This window comes from Aspergillus candidus (assembly GCF_002847045.1).
Source record: "Aspergillus candidus strain CBS 102.13 unplaced genomic scaffold BDW47scaffold_4, whole genome shotgun sequence".
NCBI classification, from domain to species: domain Eukaryota; kingdom Fungi; phylum Ascomycota; class Eurotiomycetes; order Eurotiales; family Aspergillaceae; genus Aspergillus; species Aspergillus candidus.
The window spans coordinates 707,321-725,089 of NW_020194009.1; the positions used below are offsets into that span (position 1 = coordinate 707,321).

Consider the following 17,769-nt stretch of genomic DNA (forward strand, 5'->3'; position numbering starts at 1 on the left):
TGTAGCGGGGCACCAGGAGTGGTTCAGTAGATGTTCGTCGTAGGTAGAGCTTTTGCGGAGAAGAATGGGAGAGCATCGCGCTGCGGGCCTGAGATCGCTCCTCCTCACCCGTCCCAACTCGAGCCTCGAAGTGCTCGGGACAATGCAAGGAATGCGCGAAGATATTTCTTATCCAACCTGCTAATGTTACCAAGCCAAGCGCTTGGGGGTTGTAATTCGACTAAATTCGCTTCTTGTATTTATGTATACGCGACAAGTATGAAGAGCTAGTGACCTAATTACGAAAAACAAGGCAAGAGATCTAATTCTAGGCTCTTCTGCTATTTGGACCGTGAAGAAAAGCGATGTTCAATATGTCAAATTGGAAGGACTCGCAGGGGCATGGTTACATGCAGATCTCCCATTGAATAGATCTTATTGCTTTCAGCCCTCAGTCATTTACTACATAGGACCCATAGCTACCGCCTCAATGTTCAATCGTATCCTTTCCATATCTTTATTGTATACCATTGAGTATCATCTATACTTTGTGCACAAGAATGTAGTGCTCAGCACACTCGCCATGTGAAGCTAAATCTAATCGAGATATCCATTCTGTTTACTAAAACTTCCTTTCTTTACGGAATATGACCATGACAGAATCAAGGAAGACAGCAAAGTCTCCTTCCGAGTCGAAACCCAATTACAACCCCGAGATAGTTCGTGACGCTTCTTATCAACGGCGTTACTTTGATCTAGCACTTGTCAGGACAAATCCTCGTCCACTGCTCTGATGTGTGGCAGCTATTTTCTTACCCTGTCTCGGCGCGGAAAATGCAATTATTTATTTCAGGACATGTGGCAGTGGTTGTTAGATTTCCCTGGAGTAGCCTTGCATTTATCAACAGTCCTGTCCAGTGCTTGTGCTATACGGGGCAAGATCTATTCCTAAAAGGAGTTCATGGAGCAAGACCGAGGTTATCAAGAGGCTCGTTATCAAGAGGCTCAAGTTCTGTGGGAATTGAATTACCAAGGAGTCGATGCTGCGACCCTGTCAATGTTCGTCAAGCGTAGGGGTTACTTCAGTAAAAGCGGCGTTATCATGTCTTCCCACTGTAGATATATGTTCTCGTCTCTGCTAAACGATAGCAATGCATCGAGCGCTCTGACCTCCTCACCATGCGGAAATCTGAATCCAACTTGGAAGTATTTGAGGCTGAGTGTATGTTCATTGTGCCTCCACAGGATACATCCCCTTTCATATTTGGTCGAAATGCCTAATGCTGCAACTGCTCATCAGAAAATTGGGATCCTTACTTTTAACCATTTTGCAGAAGGGTAGTATGTGGTTGAGGAGTGGAAACCTGTTAAGACCGACAGTGGGGGCTAAATATATCAAATCTTCGCCCTTGATATATACCTATTTCATTCACTGATACAACAAACCACATCTTCTACGTTGAGCTATTGAGAGATTATGATTAGTGACTGCTTGGAATAATATTCTTCTGGGTACAATGCAATTATATATAAAGACCATATCACTGCATCTGAGCTAGTACATCAGGTTATGTGAAGGGGCCCGAAGTTGAACTCACCTGAGACACTACCCTACGGATTCTCCCTTCAAGGTTGTGTGTAAATCTGTTGACCAACATGAACCCAAAAATTGCACTGTCCCATCCAGACACCTACACTTGCAAAATGGCAGAAGAGTGCGCCAAGAAGTGCGAAGTCTGCTTTGAAGTGCTAAGCCACTGCCAAGATGGCGGGCCTTGGCCTATACATATTATTACTATCCAGTAAAATCTATATATTTGGACCCCATACCTGGAACTACGCCTTGCTGGAAAGGCGCTTCCACCTAATCAAGTGCTGATTTCCCTTGTCGAAAAACCTAACCCGTCTGGGGCTTATAGGGCTGGGGCATCTCCCACCACGGTGTCCACTAGGAGTAGCCGCTTATGCCAAGTCTGACACCGCTGCGGCCTGATTGTTACATCCGGTCTGCAGCCTAAGCCACCGCGCTGGCCACGGGACATGGCATGATGACGATATTGGGGTATCGGATAGATGCCGACTGCCAACCGTCTGGTCAGGATCGGACATAAATACGAGGTCGTTTCTTCAGCATGATCGGACTTGCAGAATCAATCCAAAATATATCTAACCATGCATTCCACCGTGTTTATGACCTATCTACTGGCTCTATGCAGCCCAGCCCTGGCCCAGCAGTCTTCCGCTGGTGACTCCGGAAACTGCACCATCTTCAACTGGGACCACCAGCGTCCCACCCTCGGCAAGCTGCCGCCACAGCGCGTCAGCGGCGCCCAAACATGCGAGACCAAAAATAACGGCACCTGCGCCTTGACCGCCGCTGGCGACGCCCAGTTCGAGGCCACGAAGAACATCACCACCCTGCGGGGCCACACCTACGCCGACCTGGTGCAAGAAGCCGTGGGCAAAGACTCCGACATGCCCGCCCCGTCGTTCAATCAATCCGTTATCGGCGCCATCGACCAAACGCGCTCCCTCCATAACGGCCAGTCGGGCTATCTAAACTTCACGGCCGCCAGCTTTTGCTACTCCGGCACGCTGGACAACTGTACGGGGGCGGTACGGAATGGCACGGCGGTGGAATTCTGCGCCCCCGTGTGGCATGACGCCGGGGTCGTGTCGGGTGATTACAGCATTGTGCGGATCGACAAGGACGACGTCGACCGGTACTCGGACCCCTATGAGAATCAGTCGTCTGGCAAGGACGAATCGGGGTCCGACAAGGGCGAATCGGGGGCCGGTCGGAGCGCAGCAACGCAGTCGGCGATGGCCGCGGTGGTCCTGGGCGCGATATTGATGGCGGTTGTATGAGTGTCTTTTTATGAAATCGGGACGATTGCAAATTCATTCTAGAAGTGTAGATTATAGACGGTCGCTAATGACACCATGGAAGCCATGCCTGTACTCATACGCCCGCATATGTAGACGCCTAAATTATATTCCCTTTTGTGTATATACCCCTCTATCCTACCCGAACTGATCATTATCGTGTCGTGATCACGCTCTATGTCTATCAGCACTGTCAACAAGACAACTGGGTCTAGCACCGAAGGGTCTGGGAGAGGACACTTACGAACTCCTTCACCATGCGAATCTCGCCCGGCCGTCCCGAGTCAACACTCTCTCTCGGGAGCGTGGTGTTCCGGACCACCCGTGCGCCTGCCCCGCCGACAATGTCCGTATTTCTCGAGTGAAGCTCGAAGTCAAGATTCTGATACAATCCGCGTTGAGGCGGGGACACGGGCGTGTCGCTCCACAAGCGGGGTTTGGCGGGAGTAGAGGATGTTCCACTTTGGAGGTAGGGGCCGGCTGACCCGGACGTGTATGGGGCGAAGGACGGATGGCGGGAGAGGAAGATCTTGAACGGGGGAAGGCATCCGATGATGACCGCTGATAGAGAGTTAGGTAAGGGCATCTGGTTCGTCCCGGTGATGGGGGTTGAGAGGGCTTACAGATGCTGGATTCGGCGATACTCCAAATGGCGACCCCGGCCATGTCGGTGTAAGCCTTGCCGCTGATCTGGATGGCGCGCACGACGGCCGCGGCGACAATGATGATCCCCAGACTAAAGATGACGCCCAGGCTGAGCCGCTCGCGCCTGTTGATGCGGGTCCCACACACGATTGTGACCCCAATGCCCATGACTGTTTCAAATACTGCGTTAGCAGTCCGTTCGACGGGGCGACGGATAGGTGGACCTACTCATCACGTCCGTCGCGATATCGACCGCGGTGCTGAAACAAATGCTGATGAAGGAGGTGTGCTTGTCAATTTCCCGGCCACATCCGCCTAAGGACCTTGGGTTAGAGTCTTTCTCCAAACGGCTATAATTTTCCCCGCGAGATCGTACCGAGCTTGAAATAATCCGAGGGAGGATGGCAGTTCAGGGCCGACAGCAGCCAACACACGACATAGGAGCTCACAACGAACCCAGCCACGACCCACCAGGCCCAGATGTACCGGGGCAGACCCTGCGTAATCATCCAAAACAGGGCCAGGAAGGAGCCCTTGATGCTCCAGAGCACAGACCAAAAGATGCCGATGATGGCGAACTCATACTTCTTGTACAACACAACGTGGTCCGCGATCTCCGGGCCTGTCGGACTTAGGGCCGTGTAGTACAGGTGCGGTGTCTGGATGGTCTGCAGCACGGCATTGGTGATCAAAAAGGCCAGCGCGACGAGAACAAAGTAGTCGTCTGGGTACAGCCGTTTCAGTCGACTGAGGCGGATGGCGAGACGAATGGACACGAATAAGACACCCAGGCCGACGCCAATCCAAGTGACAGCAATCAGACCATCTGGCGACAGTTTACTGGCGATGGGCTGTGCGGTTCCAGTAGCAGCCATCTTGAGTGCATGGGGAGATAGGGCTCAGCAGCCGGCGTGGGACGGTGGAGTTGGATGCTCCCCATCTTACATACTTCAGACTACCGTCTCCTCCAGCTCAGCCCCCTGGCATCCTTCCAGGGTATCATTCATCTTCACTCGCATTCCCGGGTGCCGGGCGAAGTCTAATGTGCATGTGTGAGGGTGGGTGGGCGCTGAGCGGCCGGATGAGGGGATCCTGGCATCCTCTCACCCTAGGAACGTGTCCCAAGACAACAAGGACGCCATGGCGTTCGAAATTTCCGTGCTGGTTTCGGATTTATTCCCATGATCGCCGTAAAAGGAGAAATGACCGGGGATGGTATTGGTGGGCGCCCGCCGACAGTATGAACCTAGACATGCAGGGGCGGGCCACAAGTAGGGTGAAAACCCACGGAGGTTATCGGTCATGCCCACCGGACCTGGGTGATCTTTGTAGACGGTTACAGTGAGCGAACATCTGCCGTGGATTGCGTATGATACACACCCATAGAGTTCGAGATGAAACTGCTGGCAGATCGCGGACCAGAAGCCATGAACGCTTCTAGATAGAGCGGGGTTCCGCCGGGGGCAAGCACAGGACACAATGTCCGTGATGGAACATGGGTCTGAGACCCTCGGGGTGGCCCACTCGCGTCGAACTCCTGTTGGTCATAGGTTGCATCCTGGCTGGAACGGGGTAGGTGGAGAAATTGAACCGTGGGAAGAACCAGTCCGCATTGTGGCGAAGGTCGCTTGTCACTTAGCGGATGCCCTAATCGGGATCGGCAAATGAGACGCAACCACCAAAACGACCGTCTGGACAGGGATCAATGATGAGGTTACCTTGAATAGATGCTCGTTCCCGCGTAAGCGAAGAGGATGTCTCAGGATAATAATTGTCAACGAGGATTAATGTCGGCGTGGTATATATGCGATGGGAGACCACGACCTCCTCGTTCCTCGCCCTCGGGAGGTGTTGTCCCTCGCCCTCGGGAGGCATTGAGCGCCCACCCCCCCGGGAAAGAGCTGTGCCATCGGAGATTCTGGCTATTTAGGAGTTATATATATCCATCGGTCGAACTAAACGATCCAAGACAGGACCGCACCATCGCTAGTCGCAGTCGTAGATCAGACCACCGGTCGCCGTAGTGCCTCATCTCCCCTGAAGACGGATCCGTATAAGTAGCGAGCGAACAGCACGTAGTGCTCATTTAGCCGTCAGACCGGCCGCGAGTCTCTTTCTCTCTTTTTTTTTTCGTGCGTCTGTCACTCTTTGATTCACTCACTGATCCACTCGTTTATCCAATTGGTTCATCTTTCTTTCTTTTCCTTCTTTTCCCCGTGTTTTCCCCGAGTTTGAGGATGAGGCTGGAGATTTTGATCGTGTCCGCTCTGAGTGGGCTGGGCTCCGCGACTGGGATTGGGAGTTGCAGATGTGTAGGTGGTGGGAACCAAAGTCCCTCTATAACCCTCTGGGTTTGATCTGACCTCTAGGTAGACTCCAGAGAGCTCCTGTTGGCCGTCCATGGAAACGTGGAATAGCTTGAATTCCTCGGTTTCAGGGAAATTGATCCGCAACACCCCCCCGGCCATCTCCTGTTACCCCGGCACCTACTACGACGAGAAGGAATGCGCCGAGGTGCACCGGCGCTGGTACGATTCTCGGTTTCAATCGGAGCAACCCGTCGGATATGTTTATCCCACCAACGATCCCTGCCCCTTGGTCGATGTCGGTGATGGAGAAAAGCCCGGCAATTGCACCCTCGGCCCCGCCCCTGTCTATACCATCAATGCCACCAAGACCGAGGACCTTGTTGCGGGCCTGCAATTCGCCAAGGAAAAGAATATCCGCTTTGTCCTGCGAAATACAGGCCATGATCTCATCGGAAAGTGAGTACGCCCGCGTTTGGCTAGCTCGGGAGGATAAATCGGTGTTGATTGACTGTGCTATAGATCCGAGGGCTATGGCGCCCTGCAGGTCTGGATCAAGTATATGCGGGATGGCGTCAAGGTCCATGATAAGTACGAGCCACCGGAGGGATGTACCGCGTCGGATTGGAATGGCCACGCCATTACTGTCGCCGGTGGCTATGTCTGGGAAGATGTGTACAGTGAAGCATTTTCCCGGAACTTGACCGTCGTCGGTGGGGGTGACCCGGTAGGACCTTCTGCATAAGTCTCGTCAAACCTCACTGACCTAGTATATTCGGAGGTGGACAGACGGTGGGTTGCATTGGCGGATATATACAAGGAGGAGGCCATTCCCCAGCGAGCCGGGACTACGGTCTAGCTGCCGATCAGATCCTCGATGCGCAGGTCCTCCTAGCCAACGGCACCACGGTCACGGCCAGTGCCTGCCAGAACTCCGATCTGTATTTCGCTCTCCGTGGAGGTGGCGGCGGAACTTATGGCATCGTGCTGTCAATGACGATCAAGGCCTATCCCTCCAAGTCCGTCGTGGCCCAGTCGCTGGCCATCTTCCCCCTCACGGACAACGTCGATCCCTTGCTGGAAGCCATCACCGATATCCACGAGCAATATCCTGCCATTAACGACGCAGGGTTCTCGGGATACGGTAAGTGGTCGATCAATGCTCCCCAGCCCCTGGCTGGTAACGAGACCGTCGGATACGTGCACGCCATTGCTCTGATGGGGAAGTCAAGGGAGTGCGCTGAGGAAGCGTTCGCGCCGGTTCTTGACAAGTTGCAAACATACAACGGCACCTCCCTCTCCGTCAGAGTCGACTGGTTCGAGTTTCCCAGCTATTCCGCATACTACAAGGCCATGTCTGGGAATAGGGAGGCGACCGGGGGAGGAAACTCGGCCTTGACCTCCCGCATGTTTGACAAGAAGGCGCTCACGGACGATCGAAAGGCTCTGCGGGAGATGATTGGCACCATTGCGGGGGACCCCAGGGAATATACGATTCTGAACATCGAACTCAACGGTGGTGGCCAGGTCGCCAAGCCGGATTCACTTTCGGGGTTGAACCCAGCGTGGCGATCTGCCTACATGGTCGAGGTGGTTGCCAGGGGGTGGCCCGCAGATGCGGATGAAGCCACCAAGAAGTCCGTCATCGCCGACATCTCCTACAACAAGAACTGGGCGATGAGACGTCTGACCCCATCGTTGGGGAGCTACTTGAACGAGGTGGGTTCTCTCTGCGTGCTGAGAGGTACCGCCGCCATGAGGATGGCAAATACTAACGCGTCATATAGGCCGATCGGAGAGACCCTCTGTGGGCGACGGATTTCTACGGAACCCACTACATTCCCCTCAGTATTATCAAGAGAAAGTATGACCCCACCGATTTCTTCTACTGCCCAACGTGCGTGGGGAGTACCTCGTGGTACCAGGAGTACCTGCCAGGGCAGGACTACGGTCCGCTGTGCTCCACCGGATTATAAACCAGGGGCAAACGTGTTGTACCATAATCCATCGGTAGATCCAAACAGAGTTCGTGCTTGGGCCAAAGCTTGTACCTCGTCGACCCAACGTGGCCAACCTTCTAGAATACGCGTAAGGAGGATGACGCCGCTGGGATTGCGAGGACCATGGATAGGGCTACTCCACCCACCAACCCTAATTGGCCGGTACCTCACGAACCTTTCTCGGAGTGGCAATGAGCTACTCCTTTCTCCCCCGGGTCTTCCGTAGATGGAAAAGAGCCCCTGCCTTGTTCCTTTGTTGTGTATATGATGGATAGCTTCAAGAGTCGATCTGGGCAGGGGCGAGGTCTCCACTTGCCTGTTCCTTCCTTTGTAATCATGGTCTCGACCGCAACTCAAACCTCTCATCCCTTGCCACCGTGAGCAATAAATAGGCTTCTGTATCCTGCCTATCATTCGTTTCATTCTCAAGCACAGTCTTCTGAATACAAAGTCATTCACTTTACTACCAATCCTTTCTCTTCTCTTCGAGGTTGATCCTCCAACTGTCATTCACTTCATTTGTGCTTTTGTCTCTCTGTTGATCAGACAGACCTTCTTCATTCCTTTCGAGATCCTTTCTCAGAGTCAAACTTCGTTTCAATCACCTCATTCAAAATGTTGTTCAACAACGGTCTCTTCCTCGGCGCCTTCGCCATGACTGCTACAGCCCTCCCCCACGTCCAGCAGCGTGATGCCACCCCCAGCTCCACCAGCAGCGCATCTGCTAGCCCTAGCTCCAGTGGCGGTGCCGGCGGTGGTGGTGGCGGCGTCCAAATCGTCAACAACATGAAAGAGGACGTCAACCTGTGGACGACCGACGACAGCGCCGGTGATCAGCAGCGCCTCTCCGGCGGCGGTGGCACCCACGAGGAGAAGTTCAAGACCAATGACAACGGCGGCGGTATCTCCATCAAGATGTCCACCACCGACAGCAAGGACAGCGTCCTTCAATTCGAGTACACCGGTGATGGTGACCAGGTCTTCTACGATCTCTCCTCCATCAACATGGAGCCCGAATCCGCCTTCGTCAAGTCCGGCTTCTCCGTCCAGCCCGACGACTCCAGCTGTGAGCCATCTACCTGCGAGCCCGGCGATGCCGACTGCAACGAGACCTACCAGAAGCCTGATGACGACCACAACACCAAGGCTTGCTCCGCGGACGCCACCTTTGTCGTCACTCTGGGCTAAGCCACAGGGATGATGGTCTTTTGATTTTCCGTCCGGGGGATCGGAAATGCTAGTTTAAGCCACAGAGCTCAAGACAGGTCTTGGCTTACGGCCCGGTTGAGTTGATCTCCCTCATGTGTTAGATTATGTATCTAGGTGTTGGTATTCTGGTTCTGGAACCTGGTAGAAGGCTAGATGGAGTTATAGATTTTACAATGATAGAATAAAAATGACTTATGTCTCAAACCAAATCCTATACTACGTAACACAGTAGTCACAAGAAGGGAAGTACAATTAATACGGCAAATGATGGAATGAAGACAAGATGGGTGGTAGCTTGAAGGATCCAGAAAATAGCCTTTTGACTGGCACAGACATCCAGGTTTTGGTAATGGTGGCGATATGGACCAACGGAGAAACATAGCCGGCGGATATGCCACAAACGCCGTAGGATATCTTGGTTACCAAGTGGCGACCTGTTGTATGGCGGGAAAAATCGACCCCAAACTGATTCTGAAGCTTTGGTTTGGGCGCTGCTATATTTGTCTAATTTTTTAGGACAACTTTTATTCTCAAGATTACTTTGGTAGTAGCGCGATCGGATGTGTCGTAGGTTTGGATCCGATATGGAGTTTTATATCTAGAGGGGACCTTCATTGCATATGGCACGAATGACTGAGTGGAGTAGTTTGCTGTGCACTAATATTTTATATAATATTAATCATGTTGTTATTCCGTACAACATTGTCAAATAGCGCTCAGTGGATAGTCCTTATATTGGTTCATCGAGAATGGTAGGTTGAGAAATATATAACCTGGATAAATCCAGACACCAAGACAAGTACTTAGATAATTCTTTCACTAACTATAAGACATGGTGCAGTTAAGCTAGATGGGCGAAAAATCACAACTATTGTCAATTGGGACATGATGGTCCTAAAGCACGTCGACAACAGTATATGCCAACAACCACCATGAGTGAACCACGTGATAGAACCAACGTCAAAGTGTTTTAACCAACTGACTTATATCCAGAGGCTATTGGAAACTAGTAAATCTCTTATCTTTAATGGCGAACGTTCCATTAGAAATTAAAAAGACTATAGATATTGACGTCATGACATGTCGAAGCAGCCTGACCTCGGTAGGGCAGCACCCTAGCCTAATTCCAAGGATCAGCATGAAGATTTTGGTAGAGTATGCCATACCTGTTAATACAGGCCGATAGTGGCAAATTTGAACAGTCGACGGACCTCCGAGCGTCATCCCTTCATAGCGCCACATTAGTTTTAAGCCTTCAAGTCATCTACCATTGACATCACAGCAGACATCCACTCGGCCCTCCGGGCTTTTCCCATTACGGTATTTCGCCAACCGTGAAAGGTCCATGATTGATGTCCATGAGAGGCTAGCACCTGGTTCTTCCCTAAACGATGTCGGTCAGCAGCGATGGCGAGATTGCTGAACCCAATTCGAAACCAACCTACCGTAAAAACCCGCGTGCTTGAACCTTGGTATCCATGAACTCATGGTTCTCGCCAAACATGGTATCGAGGTAGTGGATATTCAGCAGATGGCCACTTCGGTCCTGTTGAAACACCTTTCCCGAAAACAGGTCGTTCGCGGCGTACCTGGCCGTCGGGGATGTGCACTGCAGCACGCCAATGTTCGCCACAAAGTCATTCTTGTTGGCGTAATGCTCGATGTGCTGAATTACGGGATCATCGCTATCTTCTCGTAGGTAGGGGTTGCGAAAGTGCCTGGCCGCATTGCCGAAAGTATAGATCTCCAGCTTTCGCAGCGTCTCGTTGGCGAGCTCCCCATACAGCCAATCCAGGATGGAAGCTACCTCGATACCGCCCTGGGAATGGGCTATCAGAACGACTTTGCGTGTTTCCGAGGCTCGTAGCGCTGACCGAAGCTGGGCCCTCCCTTGTCGGATGTCCCGGGTCTTGTAGTCGAGGTCGCGTTGAATGAGGCTTTCTAAGAGGTCTAGAATCAAACCCTTCCTGATATAGTCTGTAAGCATCACCAACAGCAGTTTAGAAGTCACAGGAAACAGCGAACAGGTCTACAGACGATGGATTATGAATGCCGACTATCTCCCGATGGAAGGTATTGGCCAGCAAGGTTAGATTCGATTGCAACCACGATCGTCTGCACAGAATATCAGCTTGGTCACTGGAATTACAAAGTGGGGCACTACCCAGTGCAGATCCCATTGATAAAGAACCACAATTCCGATTTATCGTTGACTGGAGAGATGCCGTTCTCGGGCACCCCGACCTGACAGTCGGCTGACGGCTGTCCGTTTAGCAGTCGTAATATTGCCACAGTAACAGCCCAGGCTATGAGGACCAACCCTCCCGGAAAGATACCGGGGAGAAACCAGAAGGTGAAAAGGAATACAACAGAAGCAAGCAGGAGCAGGCTCTGAAAAGCCACGAGAATGGCGTGAAGAGTGATATCTTGGAGATTGGGATAATTGGGATATAGCTCATCCAATGGCCCTGATGGACATGGACTGTGAAGGGTCATAATGTATATCAACAATTTGTCCAGCCTGAGGACCGACACGAGGTCTTCCAGAATCAGGCGGACTGGGTTCATATCCATGTCCGATGGGATCAGTAAGAAGGGGTTTTTGTGTACCTTCTCGTTGGCGATGTAGGATGCCATGATGCTTGATAGATCCTTATACGAAGGTTTCTGTTCGAGGGAGCAATATTGGTTGGTATTGGGTACGGATTCCCTATTATATGGCCCGAAAAAATGCACGGAAGGGAGAAGAATGAAAATAATGGTATGAACCAATATGGCATCACGGGCATTCGGAACTTTGATGTTCAGCCGTTGAGTCGGTGGCTTGCCATATTGAGTTGGCACCGAACTTTAATGAATAAGCCGTCAATTTGAACGGCAACTCTGCGATTCGATGATGTATTCAATTCGTTGCTAGGAATGTATATCGATGCGAATGCGACATCTTATCGCGAGAGTAATGGGCGGCATTGTACGGATCTAATATGTCTGCCAATCCATGTATTCTGCGTCCAAATCTGCCACTTTTCTCGCGAACCGATGGATGGCCAATCAGTGGACGAGAGATCGATGACGTCCTAGTGTAAGCGGCTACCATTGTGACTTTTGTGGCAGGAGTATATCTTGGCTGGTTAGGTTGTATTTGAGATAGACTCACCGGCAAGGGCTGGTTCATGCATAAACCTCCAGAAGCCACATCGTAAGTGTTGAACTTACTTCTGCGTAGCCTCCGAAGCCTGCGATAAATGTGACTGAGGCATCTATAGCAGTTGGGTATATATGTCCCAGCGGGTGTAGCTTAGTTTTCCGCTGCCATGAAGGGCATGTAACAAGCACGTCCACTCCCACATACCAGTTGGGAAATAGAAGAAACGATGCCAGACGGTATGACGAGCACTCATCAAGGGTTGATCCGCCTTCTTGACGAAGTCCGTGAAGACATTGTCAGTCAGGTTGGCCGTGTTGGCCCTGATTTCGAGACTTTTGAAGGCCTGAGCTCGACAGTCTTAGCAGGTGGGATCATCGACGACCGCAAATATCTGGTAAGTTTGCTTGTCTTTGGTATCTGGAAAGACATGTTAACCAGGGCTTCAGATAGAAGAATCATTCAAGCAGCTGCCTCGTTGCCAAATGACTCGAATCTTCGTGACAAGATAACTGATGAATTTGTGAAAACATTGTGGAACACACTGGAACACCCGCCCTTGTCCTGGCTGGGAAATGATTTCAAATATCGTGCAGCTGATGGGAGTAATAATGTACAGTTGACCTCTCTCTGTCACGCAACAAAGTTGGACCACTAAGCAACGACTATAGAATGTCCTGTACCCACGTCTCGGAGCGGCGGGAAGCCACTATGCCCGCAGTGTCACTCCGCAGCATCAACGGGTCTCATTTTCGATAGTGGGTTCTGATATATGACTCCATATAACCTGAAGATTAAGACTGACTGTCTAGTAGCCGTCCTTGCTAGGGACGGCCCTGCTAGGAAACACCCGACCGGGGTGTCAGCCAACCTGTTTTACCTTGCGACGATAATCATACACGGCAAGATTTCCAGTCTGCCATTATACAGACAATACACTAACAAAGTTCCTCAAGATCTTTTCCATACGGATGAAAATGATGGGACCCGGTTGATGAACTCCTCATACCTGGACCTCGGCCCCCTGTACGGCCACAATGCGGAGCAGCAGAGTCGGGTCCGGACATTCAAGGACGGACGGCTGAAGAATGGCACATATTCTGAACAGCGACTGTTGGGTCAACCACCTGGTGTCAGTGCTTTTCTTATTGCCTTCAATCGTTTCCACAACTACGTCGTCGGAGAGATGGCCCTGATTAACGAGGCCGGGCGATTCAGCTTGCCAGCAGGACTGACTCCCGAAAGTTCGCAGTACGCTGCAGCAGAGGCAAAGCGGGAGAATGATCTATTTCAAATAGGGAGACTGTAAGATCATAAATGAACATATCTTTCACACACATCAAGGAAACTCACCGCTGACTGACTGGTAGCGTGACCTGTGGCCTTTATGTCAATATCATCCTAGGAGATTATCTCAGAGCCATCCTGAATCTAAACACCAACCCTGTCAACTCTGACTGGAAGCTAGATCCTCGTGGGCGAATCGAGGTGTTCGACGCCCAAGGGGTCCCACGAGGATTAGGAAATCAAGTCAGTGCGGAGTTCAATATGATCTACCGATGGCATGCGGCAATCACCGACCAAGATGAGGCCTGGACGAAGGCATTCATGAAGGATAGTCTGGGGCGAGATGTGGACCCGAGTATAGCTCTATCATAACCGACCGTCGGATAACGTGAGGCTAACAAAATTGGCACTAGGTAGCTTATCCGTAGGCCAGTTCCTGGCAGGGTTAAGAAAATGGAAACAAACTCTAGATCCGGAACCTTCAAAGTGGACTTTTGGAGCCTTGAAGCGTACGCCGGATGGTCAGTTTCACGATTCGGATCTGGTCAAACTGTTGCAAGATGGAGCAGAACATGCCGCTGGTTGGTTCAAGTCTTCTCAGTGTAGCAAACTGTCATCCTAATTCCTCCACAAGGTGCATTTGGTGCCCGCAACATCCCCCGAGTTCTCAGAGCAATCGAGATGCTCGGAATCCAACAGGGGCGTGAGTGGGGACTAGCAACCCTCAATGAATTCCGGCTTTTCTTCAAGCTGAAGCCATATTCGACCTTTTGTACGTCATAATTGTAGGAGATGATTGATTCTGGGCTGACTTTGATCCCTAGTGGAGGTGAACTCGGATCCTGGGGTTGCCGAAGCCCATAAGCCGCCTATGGAGCAATTGGACGAGATGAGCGCTAATTGCCCGTTCAGTCGAGGCTCTCTATGGCCATCCTGACAACATCGAGCTGTACGTTGGAGTAGAGGCAGAGGAGGCCAAACAACCATTTTATCCTGGGTCTGGGTTATGCCCCGGCTTCACGATCTCAGTTGCCATCTTGTCGGATGCGGTGGCTCTCGTTAGGGGAGACCGTTTCTATACCGTTGACTACAACCCAATAAATCTAACCAATTTTGGGTAATAAACGGCCCCTTGACACAAAGAGGATCATATGGCTCACTCCATGTAGATTCCAATCGGCCAGCTCAGACTTCGATGTTGCCAATGGCGGTGTGATGTACAAACTATTGATGAGAGCTTTCCCGGGGTACTATCCCCAAATAGCGTTTACACGCTCTACCCCTTCACCACACCGACGCAAAGCCGACAGGCTTTCGAAAACGCGGGTACAGCGGACAAATTAGACTTCAACAGACCAGTACATCAGGGTCCAGTTATAGCTCTTACGTCATGGCAGGGTGTTACCCAGTTGTTGAGTGACGGGAAACGATTCCGTGTGCCATGTACGATACTCCATTGGGAGATATGAGAGCTCCGTCGCTGATAGCTATCTAGGGGGCCCGCATACGTTCCAGCTCACAGGCCATGACTACATGTTGAGTGGTGACTCGTTTGCCAATGCCGATCAACGGGTGTTTGTCAACAAATGCCTATATCAGCCTAAGGACAGTTTGGAGGAGGTTCAACAATACTATGAACGAACAACCTTGGAGCTTCTTCAGAAGTATAGCAAGAAGGCCGGGCTATGCTATTACGTCGACGCAGTCCGAGAGTATGTCAACAATCCCCCTTCGCTCAATAAACAACCTAGTATTAAGAAGAAAATTACACTAGCATTGGAAATTTCGCCCATGCGAACTTTACAGCCGACTTCTTCAACATTCCCTTGACTAAATCCGCGGGTAATAATGCTTATACGGATGCAGAGATATACGATGGACTAGCGGAGCTCTTCGGCTACGTCTTCCTTGACGTTGACCCAGCACAATCTTTGAAACACCGAATCGTTGGGTCGCGCAAGTCCGAACGTCTCGGGCAAGTCATGCGAAAGCAAGTGGAGCATCAGCAATCACATATTGCTTCTATTGCTCGTCACGTTCTCGGTGCTGACTCTGAGCCGGAGGGCCTAGCAAACTATGGCGCCCAGTTAGTGCGAAGGCTTCTGGACGACGGCAAGTCGGTCGATGAAGTCGTGTGGGCCATCATCCCAACAGCAGCTGCTGCATGTGCCACACAAGCCCAGGGAGTATGACCGTGGCTTCCCTGAACTTAGATTCTGGCTGATGATTGGATCTCCAGTGGGGTCAGTTGATTGAGCTATACCTGTCCGATGCCTACTATAAACACTGGGCGGACATCCAGGGTCTCGCCCACAACAAGGACAAGGAGTCGTTTGAGAAGCTCAAAAAATACGCTCTAGAAGGGTATGTTGAATGTCGAATCCCTGGACCCTCTAGCGGTCGGCTCGGCTGATACTCGCAGATTTCGCCTGTCTACGCCAGCTTTTGGGGTTCTTCGGAACGCCGCCGTGGACACTACCATCGACGACAGTGGGAAGTCGATCGCCGTGCACAAAGGTGATACCATATTTGCAGATTTCGTCACCGCTGGACGTGATCCTGCCAACTTCCCAGACCCAGAGTCCATCCGACTCGATCGCCCGGATGAGCTGTATATCCACCACGGGTGGGGGCCACACGCATGCCTCGGTCGTGCAATTGTCACGGTAGCCGGGGCCGCCATGCTGCGAGTTTTCGGTCGGCTCACCAACCTCCGGCGCAGCCCGGGCCCCTCGGGAGAAATGAAGAGCAAGCTAGTGAACAACGCATTCAAAGTATACCTCCCCGAGGATGGAAGTGAATGGACGCCGTTTCCTTGCAGTAAGTTTCGCAGATCCCGCATCACCGCCGCCGATGGAGCTGACGGACCGTGTCCAGATAAGAAGGTGCTGTTTGATAGCCTTGGAGACCAGGGTCCCTAGTTTGGGCCCCATCGTAAGTGGACCGCGTAAAATGGTCGAGCCCCGCAGGGCTTGAACATGGGTAGGCAATTAGAGGCTTTAATGTCCGGTTTTGATTTGCTCGACAAATTGGTGCTCGGTTTGAAATTGACTGTCCATGTCCAGATTAGGATATAGCTTAGCTAGATACCAGAATCAATATTGTATGTCATTGGCCGTGACTCCCTGCACGTAATCTGGACAGATCGTCGGGATCGATGCCGAATCAGGATGCGGGCGAGATCGACGGCTGGACCGCGGACGGAGAGCGTTCCGGCCTCCGGGCTCTAGTCCTGTTAGGGGAATTGATGCCTGGGCACTCCAGGCAGCCAAGGCGGTTGTTAACTTGTTTGCTCCCCCGCCTTCTCTCCTCATCTCGCTTCCAGCACGGTGCTCCACTGCCAATGATACACCTTTCTTTGGAAACAACCATCGATCCACATCCGTGGTGGCTAGCGAGTCATGAGCGCTGAATCCCCGACCGAACAGGGCGCTCACCCGTCGCCTATTGAGAACTCCAAACTCCCGTCAAGGGAAACCATCCGTACGATTCATGATCGTACAGTCCTCGACAAAGATGGCCAGGCGCACCGATTCGGGAGCCTGTATTCAGGACCCGGTGTGGCAAAACGCGTCTTAGTCATTTTTGTCCGCCATTTCTTCTGTGGTGTGGGTCGCACGTCTTCTCCCCTACTACCATGGCGCAGTTTCTAAGTCACCACTGCCACAGAGTTGTCAAGAGTTCCTTCGCACCCTATCAGAATCCATCACCCCAGAGACCCTTCAGCCACAGCAGACATCGATCGTTGTCATTGGCTGTGGAGACCCAGTGTTGATCGAGCTCTATGAGCGCGAAACTAGCTGCCGATTCCCCATCTATGCGGATCCAACCCGGCAGCTATACCAGGATCTGGGCCTGGTCTCCACCTGGGACCTGGGTCCTCAGCCAGATTATATCAAGAAGAGCATGCCGCGCATAGTCATCGAATCCATCTTCCAGGCACTAAAGCATGTCCCGTCTGGTTTGGCTCATAAGGGCGGGGATAGCAAACAGATTGGAGGCGAGTTCCTATTCGAACCTGTCGAGGAAGGCCCGACTGAAGGGGAGGGCGCGGAGAAACAGGTGACTTGGTTTCACCGCATGACAACAACCCGCGACCATACTGAGGTTCCAGAGCTGAAGAAAATACTGGGGACCGGCACGTAGGGTAGGATTTTTAGCACCCCAGGAAGCGCTATATGAGCTTACCACGTCAAGTCACTTATCCTGCGCTCAATATGTCTATTGGATTAGTGTTCTACGTACCAGACACATCAAAACACCTACACCCGCATTGATCAGTTTTCGACACATAATTTGTGACATAGCATAC

General features: G+C 51.7%; 7 protein-coding genes across 7 annotated transcripts; 5 read left to right on the forward strand and 2 right to left on the reverse strand.

Annotated features, from left to right (window-relative positions):
* Nucleotides 1-2,142: 2,142 nt before the first annotated feature.
* BDW47DRAFT_99496 (uncharacterized protein) lies at nucleotides 2,143-2,943 on the forward strand. Its single transcript, XM_024820894.1, has one exon. The coding sequence runs from the start codon at nucleotides 2,152-2,154 to the stop codon at nucleotides 2,845-2,847; it is 696 nt and encodes a 231-aa protein (XP_024675685.1). The 5' UTR covers nucleotides 2,143-2,151; the 3' UTR covers nucleotides 2,848-2,943.
* On the reverse strand, nucleotides 2,927-4,499 carry BDW47DRAFT_56968 (uncharacterized protein). The gene is made up of 5 exons (XM_024819344.1): nucleotides 3,887-4,499; nucleotides 3,739-3,825; nucleotides 3,489-3,680; nucleotides 3,110-3,426; nucleotides 2,927-3,040 (listed from the first exon to the last, which is right to left on the reverse strand). Exons 1-5 carry the CDS (start codon nucleotides 4,383-4,385, stop codon nucleotides 3,020-3,022), a joined length of 1,116 nt encoding a protein of 371 aa, XP_024675686.1. The 5' UTR covers nucleotides 4,386-4,499; the 3' UTR covers nucleotides 2,927-3,019.
* Nucleotides 4,500-5,571: 1,072 nt separating this feature from the next.
* BDW47DRAFT_56985 (isoamyl alcohol oxidase) lies at nucleotides 5,572-7,888 on the forward strand. Its single transcript, XM_024819345.1, has 5 exons — nucleotides 5,572-5,822; nucleotides 5,884-6,275; nucleotides 6,339-6,543; nucleotides 6,606-7,535; nucleotides 7,604-7,888. Exons 1-5 carry the CDS (start codon nucleotides 5,748-5,750, stop codon nucleotides 7,790-7,792), a joined length of 1,791 nt encoding a protein of 596 aa, XP_024675687.1. The 5' UTR covers nucleotides 5,572-5,747; the 3' UTR covers nucleotides 7,793-7,888.
* A 371-nt stretch (nucleotides 7,889-8,259) lies between these two features.
* Nucleotides 8,260-9,226, forward strand: BDW47DRAFT_99500 (uncharacterized protein). The gene has a single exon (XM_024820895.1). The coding sequence runs from the start codon at nucleotides 8,432-8,434 to the stop codon at nucleotides 9,002-9,004; it is 573 nt and encodes a 190-aa protein (XP_024675688.1). The 5' UTR covers nucleotides 8,260-8,431; the 3' UTR covers nucleotides 9,005-9,226.
* A 693-nt stretch (nucleotides 9,227-9,919) lies between these two features.
* On the reverse strand, nucleotides 9,920-11,662 carry BDW47DRAFT_133146 (uncharacterized protein; the record flags this gene model as incomplete). Its single annotated transcript, XM_024817755.1, has 4 exons — nucleotides 9,920-10,409; nucleotides 10,471-10,992; nucleotides 11,063-11,140; nucleotides 11,190-11,662. 4 exons carry the CDS (start codon nucleotides 11,660-11,662, stop codon nucleotides 10,286-10,288), a joined length of 1,197 nt encoding a protein of 398 aa, XP_024675689.1. The 3' UTR covers nucleotides 9,920-10,285.
* Nucleotides 11,663-12,411: 749 nt separating this feature from the next.
* On the forward strand, nucleotides 12,412-16,573 carry BDW47DRAFT_133148 (peroxidase/cytochrome P450 family protein; the record flags this gene model as incomplete). The annotated part of the gene is made up of 17 exons (XM_024817756.1): nucleotides 12,412-12,571; nucleotides 12,620-12,783; nucleotides 12,842-12,932; nucleotides 12,986-13,072; nucleotides 13,127-13,475; nucleotides 13,541-13,812; nucleotides 13,871-14,038; nucleotides 14,092-14,229; nucleotides 14,282-14,304; nucleotides 14,375-14,574; nucleotides 14,627-14,704; nucleotides 14,761-14,900; nucleotides 14,953-15,169; nucleotides 15,232-15,643; nucleotides 15,697-15,821; nucleotides 15,880-16,277; nucleotides 16,335-16,573. The coding sequence occupies 17 exons, from the start codon at nucleotides 12,412-12,414 to the stop codon at nucleotides 16,376-16,378; spliced, it is 3,066 nt and encodes a 1,021-aa protein (XP_024675690.1). The 3' UTR covers nucleotides 16,379-16,573.
* Nucleotides 16,574-16,858: 285 nt separating this feature from the next.
* BDW47DRAFT_122714 (peroxiredoxin-like family protein) lies at nucleotides 16,859-17,603 on the forward strand (the record flags this gene model as incomplete). The annotated part of the gene is made up of 2 exons (XM_024815901.1): nucleotides 16,859-17,065; nucleotides 17,127-17,603. 2 exons carry the CDS (start codon nucleotides 16,859-16,861, stop codon nucleotides 17,601-17,603), a joined length of 684 nt encoding a protein of 227 aa, XP_024675691.1.
* Nucleotides 17,604-17,769: the final 166 nt, after the last annotated feature.

Coding starts and splice junctions, on each gene's coding strand:
- BDW47DRAFT_99496 (XM_024820894.1), top strand. CDS start 2,152: ATGCATTCCACCGTGTTTATGACCTATCTACTGGCTCTATGCAGCCCA.
- BDW47DRAFT_56968 (XM_024819344.1), bottom strand. CDS start 4,385: ATGGCTGCTACTGGAACCGCACAGCCCATCGCCAGTAAACTGTCGCCA. Junction 3,681..3,738: donor TATCGCGACGGACGTGATGA/GTAGGTCCACCT, acceptor TATTTGAAACAG/TCATGGGCATTGGGGTCACA. Junction 3,041..3,109: donor TTCGCATGGTGAAGGAGTTC/GTAAGTGTCCTC, acceptor TGATAGACATAG/AGCGTGATCACGACACGATA.
- BDW47DRAFT_56985 (XM_024819345.1), top strand. CDS start 5,748: ATGAGGCTGGAGATTTTGATCGTGTCCGCTCTGAGTGGGCTGGGCTCC. Junction 5,823..5,883: donor GGATTGGGAGTTGCAGATGT/GTAGGTGGTGGG, acceptor ACCTCTAGGTAG/ACTCCAGAGAGCTCCTGTTG. Junction 7,536..7,603: donor TGGGGAGCTACTTGAACGAG/GTGGGTTCTCTC, acceptor CGCGTCATATAG/GCCGATCGGAGAGACCCTCT.
- BDW47DRAFT_99500 (XM_024820895.1), top strand. CDS start 8,432: ATGTTGTTCAACAACGGTCTCTTCCTCGGCGCCTTCGCCATGACTGCT.